At 48.6% G+C, this 20909-nt stretch overlaps 1 protein-coding gene across 1 annotated transcript; it reads right to left on the minus strand.

Annotated features, from left to right (window-relative positions):
- Positions 1–44: 44 nt before the first annotated feature.
- On the minus strand, positions 45–18061 carry LOC114590793 (transitional endoplasmic reticulum ATPase-like). The gene is made up of 18 exons (XM_028717280.2): positions 17898–18061; positions 15451–15562; positions 13982–14154; positions 13412–13554; positions 11665–11795; positions 11041–11172; positions 9799–9901; positions 9340–9473; positions 7807–7942; positions 7356–7468; positions 6328–6492; positions 5592–5714; positions 5215–5427; positions 4176–4354; positions 2438–2567; positions 2048–2206; positions 1667–1818; positions 45–807 (listed from the first exon to the last, which is right to left on the minus strand). Exons 1-18 carry the CDS (start codon positions 17915–17917, stop codon positions 702–704), a joined length of 2424 nt encoding a protein of 807 aa, XP_028573113.2. The 5' UTR covers positions 17918–18061; the 3' UTR covers positions 45–701.
- Positions 18062–20909: the final 2848 nt, after the last annotated feature.

The raw sequence follows: 20909 nt of genomic DNA on the forward strand, positions 1-20909 counted from the left end.
CACAAGACATTACACTTCAGGCTTTTATAAAATTCCTCCCAGTATAAGGGGCATGCACTTTCAGTTTATTAAGACATCCAGAAATCTCTGTCAACTGGTATCACAAACTGGAGTTCATTGGCTTCATGCATAACTGCAGACTTCAAAAGCTGTCTTTGCTGTGGAATAAGAAAGGACTAATGGGAGCAGGCTGGGTCGGCTTGCAAAAGGATCCTCCTGTTCCCTGGTTTCTAAAAAAGTGGGAGCCATCAATACATATGCTACAAGGTGCAGGCACCAGCTTGGGACAGTTTGAGATGAGATCAAGAGATAAGTGGGCAGCTTTGCACCCTGTGAGGCATCTGGCTGGTTGGCGGAAACAGAATGCCAGACTAGATGGACCTTTGCCTCTGATCCAGCAGCTGCTTAGGCTTTTGCTGCCCCCTGGTGACTTCCATGGGTATTGCCTTGGACACCCAACAAATGCAAGGGCTGTCGGTGCCATGAGGTTCCTGGTAGTGGCCGAGACAGGCACAAACACTGAAAGAGGCATCTGGCCCCCAAATCAGGGACGAGGAGTCTGCCTCTGGTAGCTCAGATTCCACATACAAGGATGAGGGTAGGAGTTGGGGCTCAAGCACCAGCCCTGACATTAAAGAGCACAATAACTATGAGAATACAGGGTAAATGATGCCAGCAAAAAGGAGGCATTTCCTGCACAATCAGTTGTAAAGATCATCATCGCCCTCCTCTTGGAAGAGGCTTCCTTGGCCACTGCTGCTTCCACTGTTTCCCTCTCCACTGGTGCTCTGCTTTCCAGATGGAAACCTGTGGAGATAAAGAATGGCCTTGGTTTCATGCAAGAGAAAGTTGGGTTATTCTGTTTTATGAATGTGGGCACTGATCTGGTTGTACTCTACATAAACAAGGTGTTAAAATAATGTGGATGTGATGCACGTCCCAATGCACATAAAAACCCATCCCGTTTAAAGTAATGCAATATGGAGGGACTGTATCCTCACTCGGGTGCTAATTCTAATGTGCATCTGAATGCACATCTAATTTATACCTGCAATTCAGAGTCTGCAGGTACCGCCTGTGGATCTCCATAGCTGGGTCAGGGCAATGCTGTTTTTGAATGGTCTTTTGTTTATTTTAGCTAGTGTGTGTGTGTTTAATTCTATTGCACTTATTTTGAATGGTACCCTTTATTTTGTATATGGAATTTAACATCTTAAACTAACTTGAGAGCCCTCACTGGGTCATACACTTAATAATAAAAAGTATTATTTTCAGTTGGTTGGGATGATGGAATGCAACCCTCGGAAATCTTGATAGTACTGTTATTATTTGATTTATTTAATTTGTTAGTCACTTTATCCTGCCCAAGGCAACCCAAAGCAACTTACAAAAGTTAGCAGAGTGACAAGGTAGATAGTAGAGAGTCAAGCTACATAGTAGAGTCAAGCTGAGGTTCCTGTATCTTGTTTCAAAGAACAAATTCCCCCCTATCCTAGGAAAGGGGAACCTAGGAATGTTGTTGAACTTCAGCCTTCACTAATCCCAGCCATGGGAGTTCTGGTCAAACAACATCTGTGGGGCCAAGTTCCTCACCCAGGCCCTGTCCACTGCACTGAAGTGAAACTCTAGCTTGGGCCAGAGGAAGCAAAAAGTTCTCCAACATTACCTGAAGTTGCCAAAGCCACGGCTTTGCTGTAATGTTTGGGCAAACATCTCATACTTGCGTATGTCATTATCACTGACAGAGCGGCGTGCAAAGCGCATTGCTTCCTCAAAGTGATCGCGTCGGATCTCTGGCACGGGGTCATAATCGTCATCCTATCACAAAAGGGCAGGGAGGGAAATGTTGTTGAGCTGCATCCTTGCAAGCTCCAAAGCCCTGTGAGATCAATGCAATCGAGGACACTGTGGCCCCACGATGGGGGGTGGCCATAAAGTTCCCAGAATACTATGCAGAATATGTTACTGAGGGGAAGAGCAGGGCATGAGGCAATGGAAGGAATCCTGCCTGGCCCTGTTGGGATGCGGGGAAGTCTCGCTACCATACCATGGCGGCACATTTATGACGCTGACGCTCCCGTTCTGCCTTGATCTCCATCTCGATGGCCTCACGGATGGCCAGTTTGCAGGCACGCTGGCATATTTCAGTGAGGTCAGCACCTGAGAAGCCATGTGTGATCTTGGCCAAGTAATTCAAATCCACATCCTGTTGGAGAAAGATAACATGAGCTTATTGGAAAGGTCCTGCCAACACAGAAAAAACATTCCCTGTTTGAAGAAGATAAACATACCTTTCGTGCAATACATCCTCCTCTGTTGGAAGACTGTGGTGGTGGAGGCCAGGATGTGGTCTCAGAATCCTATCCCCATTTCTACTATCTACTTCCCATGCTGTTTCACCTCCCCTCCCCTGTGTTCAGTCCTGGCTTTCACTGACCTTGGCAATAGGTGACTTTCGCAAGTTGGCTTGGAGAATAGCTATGCGAGACTTGTCATCAGGCAAGGGGATGTAGATGAGCTGATCCAGGCGTCCTGGACGAAGGATGGCTGGGTCAATGATGTCTGGTCTGGAGGCCAAAGAGACAGAGAATATATTCAAGGTATATTGGCTGCTTCACCCTAGATAAGGCACTAGATAATCTCAGCTCAGCTCAGCAACAGCACAGACGGGGGTATCCATTCACAGGTGTCAAGGCAGGGAAAGGGAATATTTTTCACCCAGAGATACACATTCCTTTGGAGCAAAGCAGCCAGGGTCTGCATACCAACAATCCCTCTTGTTAAAGGTTTCCTCGCTTAGCTTCCTGCTGTGGGCTGAAAAAGGAATATGGATTCACTATGGTCAACGGGAATAGCCATCCCCTTAGAGAACTGTGTTTCTTGATTCCCCCAAGGCAGCGACACATGGCTCTCCTCACTCCTCACTCAAGCTCTTAGGTTCATCGGTAACCAAGCTTAAAGCAAAGAGCAGATTCTATAGTCGTGACGGATAAGAATTAGCAAGGAAGGAGGTGTAACTTTGCATGAAGGGAAGCTGTGAGACAGAACATTCTCCTTCCAAAGAACCCTCCTTCCAAAGGCTGCTTCTATGGATGTGTGGAGCTCTAACTTTCAGTGCCTGGCAAATGTACACACTGGTGAGCACATCGCCACATAAAGAATGTAGCATTGCTAGCGTTAGTGAAAAGGGCTGCTGCTGGCCTACTGGAATGTGCCATGATCTGTAAATGAGTGGGGAAATGTTGGGATTCATAAGCTAGGACTATGTAGGCTTTGATCTACTGGGCATTGGTAGGACCCATTCTCCTCACCTAGTGAAGTTGATGGAACAAGACATAAGACTGTTGGGGTTTCTACAGGTCTCCATCCTCTGAATTTAAGTTTTCTATGCCTTTCTAGCATCCAGTTTATGCCAGGTACACTCTCTGGGGTGTTGAGGGTGAGGTTAAAAGGAGTGTAGGATTAACTCATGCAGCCTGTGTGGAAGGGTGAATTGACATAAGGGCAGGCAAAATACTAAAAATAAACCTGATCACAAAGGCAGAAAAGCGGAACAGATAAGGAAAACGATAAGAGGAAGCGATAAGGAAAAAATGTCTGACTTGGGTGAAAACTAAAATGAAGCTTGAGTGAGCAGAGGCTATACAAAACTTCGAGCCACATGCCCCTGCCATCAGCGAATCAAGAAACAACAGTTTAAGTGAATACCTCCCATGCCAACCTGAGAAGAGGGTTCCCTTTCTCAGCATGTAGCAGGGAAATGAAGCCTCTCTCTCATTCCTTAGTGAGAGACAGAGACACTACTTGAGAGTGTCATCAGGTGGTGACATGGCCTGAGGAAGGCTGTGTGCCTGGAGATATAACTGCAGTCCGCATTTGGAAGCCTTGAGATTGAGATCCAGTCAAAAGGTCCCTCCCCACTGCCCTAAGGACTCACCTCTAATGACCTGGTTCTGATTTAACTTTTTTCCAAAAAAAGGCCTCCTTGCATTCCACCCCAATGAGGGTAAAACGGAATAGAATTTGGGGACCAAGTGGCTGAGTTTGCACTAGGACAAACAGTCTGGTGTTGATCATATGTCAACAGAGCAGCTTTCTTTGAGAGGAGACCCCAGCACAGTTCTTATGCATGACTTGGCCACCCAACTGTACCCTCCCTTCCCCACCCTCTTTACCTGTTGGTGGCACCTATGATGAAAACTGTCTTCTTGTTGGTCATGCCATCCATCTCTGTGAGGATCTGGTTGATGACACGGTCAGCTGCACCTCCGCCGTCTCCTCCACTGCCACCACGGGACTTGGCGATGGAGTCCAGCTCATCGAAGAAGAGGATGCAGGGAGCAGCCTGCCTGGCCTGGGGGATGCAAGGTACCAGTGTGAGCTGGATGATGGAGAAGAGATGGGCCTGACCAGGGTTGCATCTAGAGCTCAGAGGCTCCGCGTCTACCCTGTGTAGTGCATCCCCAGCAGTGGGTAACACCAGCTGCCTGTCCCTATTTATAGGGTGAAGGTGGTGAACTGAGGGCTGGGTGGTAGCCACCCACACCTAATGGCAATGAAGAGCTGGAGGCTCTTAGCTCAATGGTTCCCAAGTAATATGGTAGGAAGGACCTAGTTAACGCTGAGTGCTTAGTGGGCAGATCTTGGCAGAGGCTGCCAATAAGAATGCAGCAGAGAAACAGTATTCCACAAAGACTATATAGAAACTATATAGATATCTGCTCCCTGTGGAAGACTGATAGGCAAATATTTATTGAACATACCACCTTAACAACAACAACAAAGACTCTGGAATCAGTGCCCTAATTTCCTCTGCCATTTTTAAAAATGATTATAAAGTCTGGAGGTTTGCTACAATCTCCTTTGCTTTTGGTTCTTCATATGGGCTACTGGAAAGTAGTTGGAACGTCCAGTTCCTGCCATCTCATTACTTATTTGCTTATTCACTCAGCCATAAAATATACCATATATCCTGTGCTTTGTTACATGGCCTCAGGCCCAGTTGCAACTAAGATACATAAAACAATCCAAAAACTACTTACAGAGTTATAGAATACCACATTTAGAATTCAGTATACATCCCCATTCATTTGACAACACTAAAAAATGGCTTGCTGCTGTTTCTGGTAAGAGAGAAATGCTTTTATTTGAAGCTGAAAGCTATCCAGAGCCCAAGTGAGTGTTCATCTGCCCCACCCTGCATCCACTTTGTACCTTGTCAAAAACGTCACGGACGTTGGCCTCACTTTCTCCAAACCACATGGTGAGCAGCTCAGGCCCCTTGATGGAGACAAAATTGGCCTGGCACTCATTCGCAATTGCCTTGGCCAGGAGAGTCTTGCCACAGCCAGGAGGTCCATAGAAAAGCACACCTCGTGATGGCGTCATTCCAAATTTCAGGAACTTGTCGGGATACTCCACTGGGAACTGTTGAGGGTGAGAGGGAATGGGGGGGTGTGTTAGGGAACTGGGACTGTTCCCCCTTACTGAGCGTATAGTCAGGACACTCTTCTGCTGTACCAGTTTTGAAGCAGCACATTAATGCTTCTCTTTCCTATCTGGGGGCCGAACCACACCATGCTGCTACTGACCTGCACCAGCTCTTGTAGCTCACGCTTGACTTCCTGCAGGCCTCCAATATCTTCCCAGCAGACCTGTGGAACCTCCACTACAGTCTCGCGAAGTGCTGAGGGGTTGCTCTGTCCAAGGGCCCACTACAAAGCAGAAGAGAGCATGAAGCATTGAAGTTCTGCGTCTCCCTGGACAGAGGCAGCAGCTTCCTTCCTTGCTTCCCAGAGAATCCCCCAAGAGCAGCCCAGGAACACCAGGGCACTTTGGCCAAGTGAGCAAGTATGTGGGCGACCAAAGCCAGTGAGGAGGAGGGAACCAGAGGTGCACAAAGGCAGGAAGGCACAGTGGAAAAGGGAAGGTCTAAGTCACTCTGCATTGTGGAAGACAGGAGAAAAAAGCCTGCATTTTGAAGTGCCGTCTTCCTTTTCTGGCTTCCCAGCACACCAGCAGTGATGGAGGGAAGTGGGAAAGAGGACTCTCTCGCACACAAACATACACAAAACCTGCTGCAGCTGAAGAAAGCACAAGAAAGAAGCCCACATTTTCATCGCCGGCTCTTTCCTCCTGTCTCAAGCAGCAGCAGCAACAGTGGGACCAACAGGAAGACTGGGGGTGTGAAGGGAGGGGGGTTAGCAAGGGGGAAGTGGGTTTGGTAGGGCCACTGGGGTTGGTGAACAAAGTGAACAGAGGTAACAGCTATATTATATATGTTCAGTTTAAGAGCTCTTGCTATTGGATTGCCAAGAGCTGGCCCACCTGGAAGTCATCCATAGTGACAGCCATGGAATTGAGGATGTCAGCATCAATCGTGTCGTCCTCCAGGTCAATGACGCTCATCTTCTTGCGGATGGCTTGGAGCGCTGCCTCAGAACACAGAGCTGCCAGGTCAGCACCCACGTGCCCATGCGTTTCGTTGGCCACCTGTAATCACAAACTGTGTGTTGGAGGGGGCTTTCCATGGGGTGTCATTCCCTAGGACAGTTCCTTAAGGGTTCCTGAAGCAGCTTCTAAGGAAAGTGAGCCTCTCCTAATGATGCAAAGAGCCTTTCCTCGTAGCTAGCGGTGTAATCAGCTATCCCAAACAATAGACTGCTGGCAAACCTGCTCTTTTAGCACTGAACAAACGCCAAGCTGCAGAAAACATGTTTGCTGTCTGCTCCATTTCAGCGCTAAACTGCAGGTTTCCCCAAGGGGAAAGCAGTCGGGCAAATGGAAATGTGGATGAGTCCTCAGTTGACCTCAGGCAAATGTAGAGCACCCTGCATTCTATACAGGGTACTTTCTGGAACTGTCATTCTACTCTTCATACCCAGTCTCTGAGCAAGGATAAGCATGCCCTGACAAGCACACACAGGCAATCCCCAAAGTATGCTGCTGTCTCCTTAGGTTTCCTGCATACCCTGTTATCCACTAGTAGCTATGTACCTCAGAACCTGAGAGCTACTATCATTCATGGGCATCACATCTTTGCACCTAGGGCCATGGCTCTTAACCCCCATCCTCCCACCCAACCTGGGTCACATATGAGGTGCATCACTTGATGTTGAACCTCTTGACAGTGTGGGAAGTGGCATCCTTGAAAGACATGGCTTGAGGAGTGTGAGATGGAGTGTTCCACCTATTGTGTGTGACCTGCGACAGCTCATTAAGAAATGTAGCAGAAATCAAGAGATAAGCGTTCCTGCCTAATGCAGCCCTTACCAAGCTCTAAAGAGCCCATGCATCTCCAAGTGTCCCTTGGATCCACCCTGCCTCCCCATGGGCCTCCATTGCCTGCTCCTCACCCTCTCCAGGTCCACGTCGTCAGCCAGTTTCATGTTCTTGGTGTGTATCTGCAGGATTTCCAGCCTTCCCACGGAATCTGGGATCCCAATGTCAATTTCTCTGTCAAAGCGCCCTGCAGAGGGTAAAGGAGCACTGAGCCCAGAACTACCAAAAACGACACTCCTTCATCCTCATAACTATCATATCTTGCAGATGAGGGAACAATGAATGGGAAGTGGGTCTAAGTAGTTAGGATGTGTCCCTGGAGATGGGTTGGCATCTGGGAAGGTTAAGGCCCCCATGGATTAAACAAGAGAGCTAGAAACTTGTCTCTTGTTACAGCCAGCATCTTTAGGAGCAACTTGTGACAATGGGACTCTGGTATTTTCCTCAATGGATTTAAGGCTCACAACCAAGGGAAGGAGGAGGGTTCCTAGGACAGATGGATGAGAATGCAGGACAGTCTCCTACCAAACCGGCGCAGTGCAGGATCGATGCTGTTGGGCCGATTTGTAGCCGCCATGACTATCACATGTGAGCGCTGCTTCAGGCCATCCATGAGTGTGAGCAGCTGGGACACAATGCGGCGTTCCACTTCTCCATGTGTCTGAAATGGGAGCCCAAAGTTGAAAGAAACGCTGGAACAACAACTGGCTCTCATACCTTAGCTTAGAAGTCAAACAAATCCATCCTAGGACTAAAATTTTGGACACGGCTACCCCTAGTGGTGGTAGATGTGCACAAGAGCAAACTTGGGAGATACAGTGGAACCTTGACTTACATACGCCTCATCTCGTGGACATTCCAAGTTGCATCCACGGCAAACCCGGAAGTAAACACCAGGTTTGCCGCGATTCGCGCATGCACGGAAGCGGCTTCTGCCATCTGCGCATGTGCAGAAGTGTGTTACTGCTGAATGCACATGCGCACAAGAAGCCTCTTCTAGCGTACTGTTTCGACCAGTGGATGGACCTACGGAACGGATTATGTCTGTAAGTAGAGGTTCCACTGTACAGCAATGTATGGCTGCCTCCAGGTGGTCAGGATTTTGTGGAAAGATTCAAGACCTCACAGGAATTTCAAGTTTGCGCAGTTAGAGTGGATTAGAGCAGTTTATTGCCCTAGCCCAACAAAATCCACTTTATTTTTAAAAAGGGCTTTCTGCAGTTTGGAAAGTAACATGCATTGAAAAGCATGGGATGAATGATTAAAGGAAAGACATGCAAACATCTGGAGGAGGGGCCCAAGGTGAGCACCATAACAGGGCAAAAGATTGAATTGCATCCCTTGCAGCATCTCTTGTACTTGGATCCATAGGACAGGATTTTGCAGCATTCTGAGAAGCAAGAGGAAGGGGGAAGGTATTTGGCAGCACCTTTTCCTCCACCAGCAGTATAATGCCAAGAAAGGATTACTGTATTCTACATTACACAAACTTACCGCCAAGCTGAAGATAACTGTGATGGGAATGGAACTGGGCTCTCTCAGCATGGCTCCTGCTAGTGTCAGGCTGGGAGAGAGTCACTGTTCCTGGTACTGTACAAAACTTAATGATTTCTGTTCCATCACAGCATTAAGCACATCCAGAACCGGGTTTATTCCATTCTGCCATATCCTCTCTCATTTCACGCTGAACAGCTTTACAGAATGTGCCAGTGCTATCAACAGCCCCAAAGAATATCACACACCAGCATTTCCCAAGGAATACAACTGGGGAAAGACCAGCATACCTCTGGCTAAATTCAGCCTCTCTCTCTCTCTCTGCATGTGTGTGTGTGTGTTGTGGGAAAACACACAGGCTTCGTTTAAACTAATATTTCACCTAATGGTGAGATATAGTTACTTTTGACATTTCTGGAGGCAGTTTATTGCATTGAGGATACCTTCCCAACACATCTGAGATGGGAGCAGCCAATCATAGAAGGATCCCAGTTTGAACAGGCAGCTGTCTTTCGGCAAAGTAGGATAACTCCACTATCTGCTCCCAATAATGCCATCTCTCACCTTCTCCCTCTTAGGGGCAATGGCATCCAGCTCATCAATAAAGATAATGGCTGGAGCATTCTTCTCTGCCTCTTCAAAGGCTTTGCGCAAGTTGCTCTCCGATTCCCCAGCCAGTTTGCTCATGATCTCTGGGCCTGTAGAAGAACAGAAGACAATACTTAGTCTTAGATTATAAAACAGCCTCTTCTATACTTCAGAGTAGCTATAGAGGACAGTTGGAGAATGAAATGGCATGGCATCAAAAATACTATTGCCAGTTCTGCTGTGCCTGCTTTGGACACAGCCCAGAGTTTATACGTCTCCTGTACATCGGCTTCACTTTAATCATAACTATCATCTATTTCTGGGTGGCAAGAAGGATTAGAGTGGTTGTCCTCAATGGATGAAGAATGGATGGATAGGTTTTGCTAAGATCCCCCCCACAACTTCCCTCCCTCCATTTCACACAGTATTTCTCACCGTTGATAAGGAAGAAGAAGGCTCCAGTTTCATTTGCAACAGCACGGGCAACAAGTGTTTTCCCAGTGCCAGGGGGACCATAAAGAAGAATCCCTCGTGGAGGCTAGGGAAAGAAAGGAGGGAAGGCAGAGGAGTCCTATAAGGAGAGTCTGTGCAAAATAATTAGGTCCTCCAACAGAGGCTTTAAGCAGAGGCTTGACAACCATATGTCAGGAGTGCTCTGATGGTGTTTCCTGCTTGGCAGGGGGTTTCCTGCTTGGCAGGGGGTTTCCTGCTTGGCAGGGGGTTGGACTCGATGGCCCTTGTGGTCTATTCCAACTCTATGATTCTATGATTCTAACAGTGACAGAGGCAGAGCTAGCCCACCCATGAGGCGGGTGAAGCAGTCGCCTCAGGCAATGGAAGCGGTGAGGGTGGTGCCCTCACAGACACCCTGCCTTGCCACACTGCTCCCACCACAAACCATGTAAAGGAGGCTTCTGCGGCAGGAGAGCGGCAGTGTGTTGCTTGCTGGTCTCCCTTGCCCCTAGGGGCAGAAACAGACCAGGAGCAAAGCCTTGTGGAACATCCCTGCTTGCCAAGAGTCTTGTCAAGAGGGAGGCATTCCAGTGCACAGTGTTACACCCCAGCTAAGCCCTTGCAGAGTTTGCACGCCCCCCCCCTGCCCCTGGTGGTGATGCTTCACAAAGGCTTTTCCTTGAAGGGAAGCCCTTGCAGAGCCTCATGAGCCACCCCCCCATGGTGTCAAAATGTCTCAGTCCATCCCTGGTGAGAGCTCAATGGGCCAGAAAAGATTTGGCCAATGAAGACAAGAGAGCCTACAATGTGGGAGGCAGGAAAAGGGTTCTTGCTTATTTTAGGAGTGGAAGTATGAATGACACAGAAAATTCTGCTTAGAGAGAAAGGTGGTGGGAACAAAGCAGAAGGAATACTCGTCCACGTTTTTGAATGTCTGATGTAGATTTTTCCAATTTTTTTGTTCTGTACGGGACAGTGACAATAAAGATTATCGTATTGATTATTGTATCGCAACCTATGGAAGAATTTTGCAACACAGGGATAGCTAGTATGGTGTTGTGAACTACAACTCCCACCACTCCCAGCCAGCATGGGAGTTGAAGCCTCCAGTTCCTAGAGGGCACAACATCGGCTTCCCCTCTTGTAATACATTTCATGAACAACAGTGAAGAATGGTCCTCTGGAAGCTATTACGCCCTGGCCTTCTCAGTTCCCCTGCCGTACCTTCACACCAATAGCTTTGAAGAGCGCTGGGTGTCTCAGGGGCAGCTCCACCATCTCCTTGATCTGAGCCAGCTGTTTACGGCAGCCCCCAATGTCATCATAGCCGACATCATTGAGGCTTTCCTCTTCATCCTGACAGAGTGGAGGGGTGAGCAGGAAAGTATCTCAACAAGAGAGCACCCTGTCCCACAAAGCTTATATGACATAGTTAACATGCTGAGTAAACTGAGGAGGCAGGATTCGTGCCTTAACTCTTCTGTGGGCCCTGCCAGATGTTGCTGGACTACAAACTCTTGTCAACCTCAACCACTGGCCACGCAGGAGGTAGCAGTCCAACAACACAGAGAGGTCAGAAGGCTTCCCTTACGCCTCTCTTCCATTTTGTTGAGGTGCATCTTCCACAGAATGATTTTCTAAAAAATAAAATTTTACTGAGGACCACAGTTATTTGCATGTACCAAACAAACTGGACAGTGCTGATCTTGTACAGCATATCCCACCCTCAAAATCCTGTGCCTCTACACTATCCAAATGGCTTGAATGGCTTCTAGTAATAATCGGCCAACCATAATCCAGCTGCCTGCTCTCCCTTCCCTGAGGTGCATCTCTTCAGACCATACATACCTCTCGCTTGATGGGCTCCCCCTCGCAGTGGATGATGGTGTCAGGAGCAACGATGCAGTGGGGGCTGGGGTCAACCTCAACCACCTTGAACTCCACAGCCCTCATCCCGCCTCGCACAAGGAAAATGTCACCTGGGAAGACAAGAGGAAGCACCTTGCTAGCGCCAAAGGTTTCGAATTTGGTATGCTAACCTGAGGACCCACAACAAAGGCTGGAAAGTGACAGTTCTGGGGCAAAATAGGAAAAGGCAACACCTGCAAGTACACAAGAGAACTGGGAATATAAATCCCAGTGGGGTTGCCAAACCCAGCCCCAAACTGTGCTCAGTCTGAGAAAACAATCTCCCCGGTGCTTAGAAGCAGAACCAGTGCCAAGTTAGTCCCTTGGCATGGTGCCCTCCAGAAGCTCCTCTCCCCAGCACCTTCCTGTCAGCCCTCCCCAAAGTTTTCCGGGGGCAGAAGGGATGGGCAGTGGCACTAGTCCAGCTGGCCAGGTCTCCCTCAGCTCGGTACTGTAAAGATAAGCTTTGGGTGAGGCAGCTGCAGCAGCCACCATCTTTATTATCTCTAATGCCTCTAGGCTCCACTCCTGAAGTGGCACATGCCAAAGGTGGGGCCCAGAAGTGTGGAGGAGGTGAGTGTGGTGCAGCAGCTAAACTCCTAGACCAGGACCTGGGAGACTGGGGTTCAGATTCCCACTCAGCCACAAAGCTTACTGGGAGACGTTGGGCCACTCACTCACTCTCAGCCTATAGGGTTGTTTTGAGGATAAAATGAGGAGGGAGAAAACCATGGGTGCCACCTAGAGCTGCATGGAGGAAAAATGGGATATAAGGATAGTAATAAATAAAACACAAATCACCAAGGTAGCAGTGGCTTCGGCTACTTAACGGTAAAGGTAAAGGTAAAGGGAACCCTGACCATTAGGTCCAGTCGTGACTGACTCTGGGGTTGCGCGCTCATCTCGCTCTATAGGCCGAGGGAGCCGGCGTTTGTCCGCAGACAGCTTCCGGGTCATGTGGCCAGCATGACTAAGCCGCTTCTAGCAAACCAGAGCAGCACACGGAAACGCCATTTACCTTCCCGCCAGAGCGGTCCCTATTTATCTACTTGCACATGACGTGCTTTCGAACTGCTAGGTTGGCAGGAGCAGGGACCGAGCAACGGGAGCTCACCCCGTCACGGGGATTCGAACCGCCGACCTTCTGATCAGCAAATCCTAGGCTCTGTGGTTTAACCCACAGCGCCACCCACGTCCCCTCGGCTACTTAGCCCAGCGCTTTATCTTACAGCAATACAGTGGTACCTCAGGTTAAGAACTTAATTCGTTCCTGAGGTCTGTTCTTAACCTGAAACTGTTCTTAATCTGAAGCACCACTTTAGGTAATGGGGCCTCCTGCTGCTGCTGTGCAGCCACTGAACGATTTCTGTTCTCATCCTGAAGCAAAGTTCTTAACCTGAGGTAATATTTCTGGGTTAGCAGAGTCTGTAACCTGAAGCGTATGTAACCCGAGGTACCACTGTAATGAAATTGTGGGAGAGAGCAAGAGCACAAAGAGAGGTCGGCATCAGCTGTGGTGGGGTCTCTGGGGCCCATGGAACCTGGCATTTACCCCACCATGCTGGGTGCTGATGCTGTCTTCACTGCAGCCCCCTTCCCCTCCAGGTAGAAGGCCCCTCTCTCCAGCACTGCCTCCCTCCCATTTAGCCTTGTTCCTTATGACAGGCCTAGTGTTGCCCCTCCTCACCTTTGTGCACAGGTCGATAGGCCTCGAGGAAATAGGGTTTGAGGTAAACTTCAAAGAGGTTCCCAGTCAAGCCTGCAATGGTGTCGTCAATGGGCAGGACGTGGATCCGCTTTCCGTACTTCACATCCGGACAAGCCTGCACACTAGACAAGGGAAGGCTCAGCTAGCTTCCGTAATGTAGCAGAGCGCGCACCCACATGCACAAACACACTCTTCAGGAACAAGCTGGATCTACTGGGTATGCAACATACTGGGTGTGCAACACAGCAGCCGTTCCCAAGCTCTAGCATTGTCCCCAATTTTAATAGATTCCAATTTAACAGATTCCATGCTGGACAACTTCAAATAAGTATACATATAGATGGATGTGCACATGCAAATTACCAATAACAAGGGCTGATTCCCTCCAAAAGCTTAAAATAGCTCCACTATGAGCCTTTGCTGACTGTGTGGCACAGTTTGCCCTCTGATGCTCCCTGTAGCAGCGCACACTCACCCTAGCACACTCACAGCACAACTCCCTTTCCTATGCTTTCTTCCTGCCCCTAGTTCCATTCGGACAGGCCTCACCTGACCACGTCTCCGAGGCGCACACGGAGGTTGTTGCGGGTGACGCGGTTCATGCGGATCTTCTCGTTCTGGCAGGAGTCATCCGTGAGGACGATGCAGACCGTCTCCCGGCGCTTCTTCCCCTTCAGCAGCACCGTGTCCCCTCGGAACAAGTGCAGCTCTTCCATCTTGGCCTGCGATGAACCAAGAATGGGACTGAGGGAAGGTCACTTTCCAATAGATGACATGCAGCTGTGTGTGTTTTCATGATGTGGTTCTTGCGGGGTCAAATGTGGCACATCTGTTTGTGCAGGTGGGATGCCTGTGGTGTATTTGCAATGTGTGTTTTGTAAGGCATTGTGAGAACGGAAATTGTATACTTTTGCATATCCATTGTGTGTGTTATTGCCTGTCTTTCTGGAGAAAATCAAATCTATGGGGTGTTTTTTTTTTAGTATTTATTTATTTATTTATACATACCCTGCCCTTCTGGCTTGGTTTCCCTAGCCACTCTGGGCAGCTCCCAACAGATTAAAAAATAGAATAAAACATCAAACAGAATAAAACATCGTTTAGGTACCTCTGTTGCATATTGGCAAATCTAAGATATGTTTGAATTCAAATCATGTGCTCACATCAGCCTTGGCAAAATTCTGCACACATGGGTTGCTTATGTATATTTCTCAACAGTCTCTGTGTGCTCTTTATGTTAATATTCAAATCACATCATGTTTGTGACACAAAATATAGCTATAGATTAGGAAAGGCAGACGAGCAATCACAATCATTTTTGAGTCTAATGGACATAAGCAATATTTCTTTATCTTATAGGTTAAAATCAGTTAACCCAACCAAATAATTAACAGTTATAACAAAAAAATAAATACACACACATGACCCAACCCCAAACTACCACTGGTTATTTGGCATTTTTTATCTTGCCCTTCTTCCCAAAGAGTTAGACAAACACAGCGTGGCTTGACATATTTAGATGTTTCCCCATAAATTTAGTTTGTGAGCTAAAAAGAAAGGGGAGGGATGGCCCGACCCAGACTGAGTGCGCTCACTGCCTTCCAAGAGCCATGGGACACGGGGGGGGGGGGGAATGTGGCAGGGGCTGGGGGATTGACCTGCTCAAGCCCCTAACAGCTAAGATTATATTCAAGAAAGCATTATGATCCGGGGATGTGCACCATGACGCATGCACCCCTTGACCCCAACCTCCTCCCCTTGATTCCACTTCCCCTCCCCACCACTATATGGTAGAACTATCTTCCTCCCCATGCTGTACTGCACTGGTTCTTGGCCTTCAGTGAGATGGGGCCATTATATTCACTGGGTGCGGGATTTGATTTGGCCTGGCCAGACTAGCTAAGGAGCAGAGGGCAACGGTCTAGAATGAAGCAGCAGTGACGACGGCTAAATTGACTGTGGAATGTGGGGCAAAGGACACTATGGGCAGAAAAGGTGAGCAGTAGATTTATAGTTACCTGAGACAGGCTCACAATGCTGTTGTCTTCATTGGCCGCTTCATCTACAATGAGGCGGTTGGGACGATGTTTCTGGCGCAGGATGGCTGTGGAATAATCCTCTCCCTTGGGGCTACAGGACAGAACATCAAAGAGGTCTCTCAGGTGCGTGGATGCTCACATAGAGATAAGTGTCAGAGAAGAGAGGAGGACTACAATGTATAGGGGTTTCATCGTAGATATTGCAGGAAGATACAGTAATGTCACTTTACACCAGCCTTTGGTGCAATCCATGTTTTGGGATGCAGCTCCCATCAGGCCCTGTTGGGTTGATAGGAGTTGTAGTCCAAAACATGTGCAGGGCACCAGGTTCAGGAATGCAGCTCCACATCCACTGAGAATCATGGTCATTTGCAGGTTTCCATTTATACCAGAAACCCAGGCTGTGTGCTACTAGCTTTTTTTCTAGCAACAGGGTTACAGTTCTCTCTCTCTCCTGTTAAGTCATCAGTCAGGGTGACCAAGGTTGTTTTCACCCTGAAAACCAGGCCTTCAGTCAGACTCAAATGGATCTAGAAGTTGTTGGGACTTCGACTGCCATCAACCCCAAGCAGTATGGCCAATAATCAGAGATGGTGGGAGATGCAGTTGCACAACAGCTGGAGACGTTCCCCATCCCTCGTTTAAAATGAAATGGGAACTGGTGGAAGAAGGTGTGCTCTTTCAAGTCACGAGTCACAGCAAACTTTAAAGGCCTGGTCTTGGATACATTCCAGATGGGATTATTAAAATAAATACAAAAAATATCAAAACAATATTATTTTAAGAGCATTTATTGTGGATACTTTATATATCTCATAATAATAAATATATAGTTGTTCCTGAAGAATAATGATTGGCAATTATTTTACATCAATATATAAAGGTACCCTGAAATTGTTGGGGAAGAAAACTGAGCTTCCCTCCCTAAATGACATCCTTGTTGCTGATATTGTAGGCATGACACAAGATGAAACACTTATTTATTGCACTGGAAGCTGTATTTGGATAGACGGCCTGCAGGCTGGAGAAATTAGCTATCTGGAGGAAAGACATCTGAATCCTTTGCAACAAATGAGTACGGCAATAATTTTTTTGCACATTTTTGTTGGATGTTTCTTTTGTTTTTCGGGGGGGCAAGTTCCTTCATTCACACTGCAATTCCTGCAAGTTGCCTACTCAGAAACATGCCCCATCAACTTCAGTGGAGCTTACTCCCAGATAAGCATGTACAGGACAACAGCCTTCATCAACTTGCACCATTGTCCTCTAGTAGACACAACACTTCCGTGGCAAATTCAGGGTAGTGGGGGTGGTACAGCAGTTACTGAGTCTGATGCAGCAAAACCAACCCGAATCTTGTGTCCTCTATTTATTGCACCACAAGAATCCAGACAAAAATCTTCTCAGCGATGTATCTGACCAAGTGAGCTCTCTCGCCCCCAAAAAGCTCATGCCACAATAAACATTGTGGCCTCTATAGGCTTGCCATACGACAAGAAAATTCCTGACTTGTCCTGGTTTTCGGGTGTAAAAATGGTGTGAGGGGGAATTTTGGCAAAATGTCTGGGGAAACCCGGTTGTATGGCAACGCAACGGAAAAAGCAGCGGAAACTGCTCCAAAAGCTTTTTTTAAAAATCACTATTTTGGGGGGAGGTTCCCCCCGAAAAGCTCAACAATTTCAGGGTCTTCCTAACTAAAGCTCAACAACAAATCTGCTGGTGTCAGGAATTGTACTTTTTGAACTATGGCAACCCTAGGCCTCTAAGGTGCCACCAGACTCTTTGTTGCATTCTGTTGGCACAGCTGATGCTGAGCGACAGAGCAGAAACGCAAATACCTAGGCAGGGCCAGGAAGGGAGAGGGGAGGGGAGGAGAGGAGAGGGGGGTCATGTTTTCCCCTCCAGCCTCGCGTCGCGTTCGGATTCCACAACCTATAAATACCCTAGCAACGCTCCCCTCCCCGTCCAGCCATGCCCATGTGGTGCGATCATTGTCGGATATAAACATCAGCTGCCCCCTAGTCCGGCTTCCCAAAACAACCAACTTGGGAAATACGAGAAGAGCGAAGGGCCCGCTCCTGCCAGGCTTCGGGGACGGGGGGGACCCCGCTATTCACACGACACGAGAGTAGGGAGAGACAGGCATTAGCAACACCAAAACAAACGCGCCCAAGGCCTTCAGCACCTGCTCAAGCGAGGGAGCGAGCTCCGAACTTGGGGGGAAGTTTCCTCCAAGTGCGAGGCCCAAGGAGAGGCTTCTCCCGCCTGCCTCCCCCCCGAGCCCTGCCCCGCTCGGGCCAGAGGTGGAAGCCCCCCCGCCCGGCTGCGGCGAGTTGGGAGGAGTGCCGAGCCCGAGCCGCCCCTTCGCCGCGCGCCGTCCTCCCGGCGGAGGCGAAGTTGGGTCCTGCCGCGCGAGGCGAACTTACTCCCCTCCGGAGGCGGGCATGCTGGCTGCTCTGCAGGCCCTTCGTGGGGCTTCCCCCGGCCCGGCGTGCCGCTCGCGTCCTCCGCTGCAAGGCCTCGGCTGCTTCGCGTCCCCCGGCTCCCCCGCGGCCACTGCCCGAGTGCCCTGCTTCCCTCCTCGCCTGCCTCGCTCGCGACACTTGGAAAGCCGCCCAGCTCTGCCCCCCGCCCCGCTTGCAGCCTGCCTGCCTGCCTGCCTGGCCCGCCCTCTCCCCGCACGGCCCTGCCAGGAGTTTCCCAAGCGAAGTAGGCTGCTGCCCGCCTCCCCGCCGGGGCCTCCGCGGAGATAAACAGCCAGGCGTTGTTGTTGTTGTTTTGGCGAACGAGGGCAGCTGACACGCTCGTGTGGCTCCACACAACCGGAGTCGTTAGCGGAGGGGTCCCCTCCCTCGTTCACACACTCGTGTCTGCGGCTCGCTCGTTCTTGCTTCATGGATAACAGAAGCAGGGGTGCCAATTGGAATAATTATTTGGGGGGGCAGGTAAGCCCCGCCCTGCGTAATCGACCACACGCACTCTATTTGAATGGCAATGCCTATTAACTTTGGGGGGGGGGCTCAAATATTTTAGGGGGGGCGAAGGGACCTCAGCCCCTAGGAATTGGCTGCTATGAACAGAAGGAAGGGTGAGAGTTGATTCCGGACACGCATCTCTCAACCGGTTGTCTGCAGAGAGAGAGAGAGACCAATGAATTTTAGGGACGGTGATAAACTTGCAAGTAATGCCGGATAAACCCCCCAATCCTTCTGCATTTGCCGTTTTCTCTGTTCCCTCACCAGGGCTGCTTTTGACTTGACCGCTATGAATTTTTTGACAGGCGAGATGTTCGTGCATGATGCAGCACAGGAAACCAGGAAGAGAGGCCACCCTCCTTTCCATTCCCAGCAGCAGTTTAGCGTAATTCGATCATGTCGTTAGAACGGAGCCTTGTTTTGCGCCCACTCTTTACGAGCCCTGCAGATGGCGCTATGCTCTGTATAAACGCGGCTGCTTGTCTTGCTCCGCCCCGAAGGCTTGCGCTTTGGTGGCCTTCGATTATGCTTCCCTTATATTTGCGAGGTGTGTGTTGCTTCGCTTTAATCTTGGACCTCTCTTTCTCTAGAATTTAATAAGCGTGTCGGATGAAAGCCTATATCCCGTAATAACAAACTGTGGGATACCTATTTTGCTCTGGCTCTTAGCACGGGCGATGGCCTAGCGGGGGCAGAAGGGGCAGCTGCCTTCCCCAGATCAAGTAAAACAATAGAAATACTTAACTGACAGTCGGTCCTGCCCCCCTAACAAAAATCCTGGCTACGCCCATGGCTCTTAGCAGCATATACTGTGAAAACCTCCGTGTATGAGTGTATTTTCACAGTTTGCTGTGCAAATTCGACCCATAATATATAGGTAAAAAGAAAGAAAGCTTCGTCTCTATTGGCTCAGTCTTGGTCAACAGAACTTCCAGCCTATGTAAAGTTTTTTAATGCTTCCGGTTTGGACTTTGAGCATCCAGGTGGAAGGAGTTCCAGAGCTACCAGTCAGCCACACGAGCTAATGTTATGGCTATGAATTATTCAGAAATAAGACCCCTTTTATGTCTTGTTTGTGAATAGGTTTCAGAAACCATGAAGCAGAAATCACGTAGAACCCTCCTGTCCTGTGCCATAGAATCTTCATGCTTCATGGGATCAACTCCGATTCTGTTGGGTTACTATCTCTACTAAAAACAACAAATTATTGTGGCACCTTGAAAACTAACAGATTTATTGTGGCATAACTTTTCGTAGATTACAGTTCACATAATCAGGTGTACTCAGTGTTGCTCTTAGTTGCAGAGACAGTTGGTGTGGGTTGTAAACAGTGAGGTCAGAAGGAAATAAAATGTGGAAAGTAGAGATGGTGATAATTACCTTATTAACAGTTGTGTTGCTAACAGAAGCTCTGGCATTGGTAAATCAATTAGCATATACAGTGGTACCTCAGGTTAAGTACTTAATTCGTTCCGGAGGTCCGTACTTAACCTGAAACTGTTCTTAACCTGAAGCACCACTTTAGCTAATGGGGCCTCCTGCCGCCGCGCCGCCGGAGCATGATTTCTGTTCTCATCCTGAAGCAAAGTTCTTAACCTGAAGCACTATTTCTGGGTTAGCGGAGTCTGTAACCTGAAGCATATGTAACCTGAAGCGTATGTAACCCAAGGTACCACTGTATTGTGTGATAAAAATCCATTGTGTCCATTCTATCCACAAGTGATAGCACCGAACTTACTGATGAGGCATAATTTATCTGTTTCATGTAGCATTCTGCCTTTGAAGTTCCAATACAGTGGTTCCTCGGGTTACATATGCTTCAGGTTACATACGCTTCAGGTTACAGACTCTGCTAACCCAGAAATAGTACCTCGGGTTAAGAACTTTGCTTCAGGATGAGAACAGAAATCGTGCTCTGGTGGTGCGGCAGCAGCAGGAGGCCCCATTAGCTAAAGTGGTGCTTCAGGTTAAGAACAGTTTCAGGTTAAGAACGGACCTCCGGAACGAATTAAGTATTTAACCTGAGGTACCACTGTATAGCCACCTTAAGGTCAATTATGGAGTGTCCCGGGAGACTGAAATGTGCTCTTGCTGGTTTTCCCAATATTGCCAGTTCTGATGCCAGGATTTCTGTTCATTCATTCTGCTTAGTTTCCAGTGATGTTTTTAATAGTAGCCTTTTTTGTGGTTCAGTAATGATCTTTTCTCTCCCGCCTACCCTTCCTCCCTTTTCTCCTGTGGGGCCAGCCAAAGGTTTGCTGACATTATGTTATCATCTTGTGGTTTGATAACTGATTCCTTCTGCTTACTTTCTGCCATATGCCCAGGATGCCTGCATTGGGGAGGAGGCAGGGGAATGCATCTGGGCACTTGGCACTGAACACAGCCAGATGGAATCCCACAAAAGAAGCTGCGCTGAGGAGGCAGCCAAGCCAGCAAGGGCTGCTGAAGATCCTTGTAGCT

Source organism: Podarcis muralis, chromosome 2 (genome assembly GCF_964188315.1).
Source record: "Podarcis muralis chromosome 2, rPodMur119.hap1.1, whole genome shotgun sequence".
Classification (NCBI taxonomy): Eukaryota; Metazoa; Chordata; class Lepidosauria; order Squamata; family Lacertidae; genus Podarcis; species Podarcis muralis.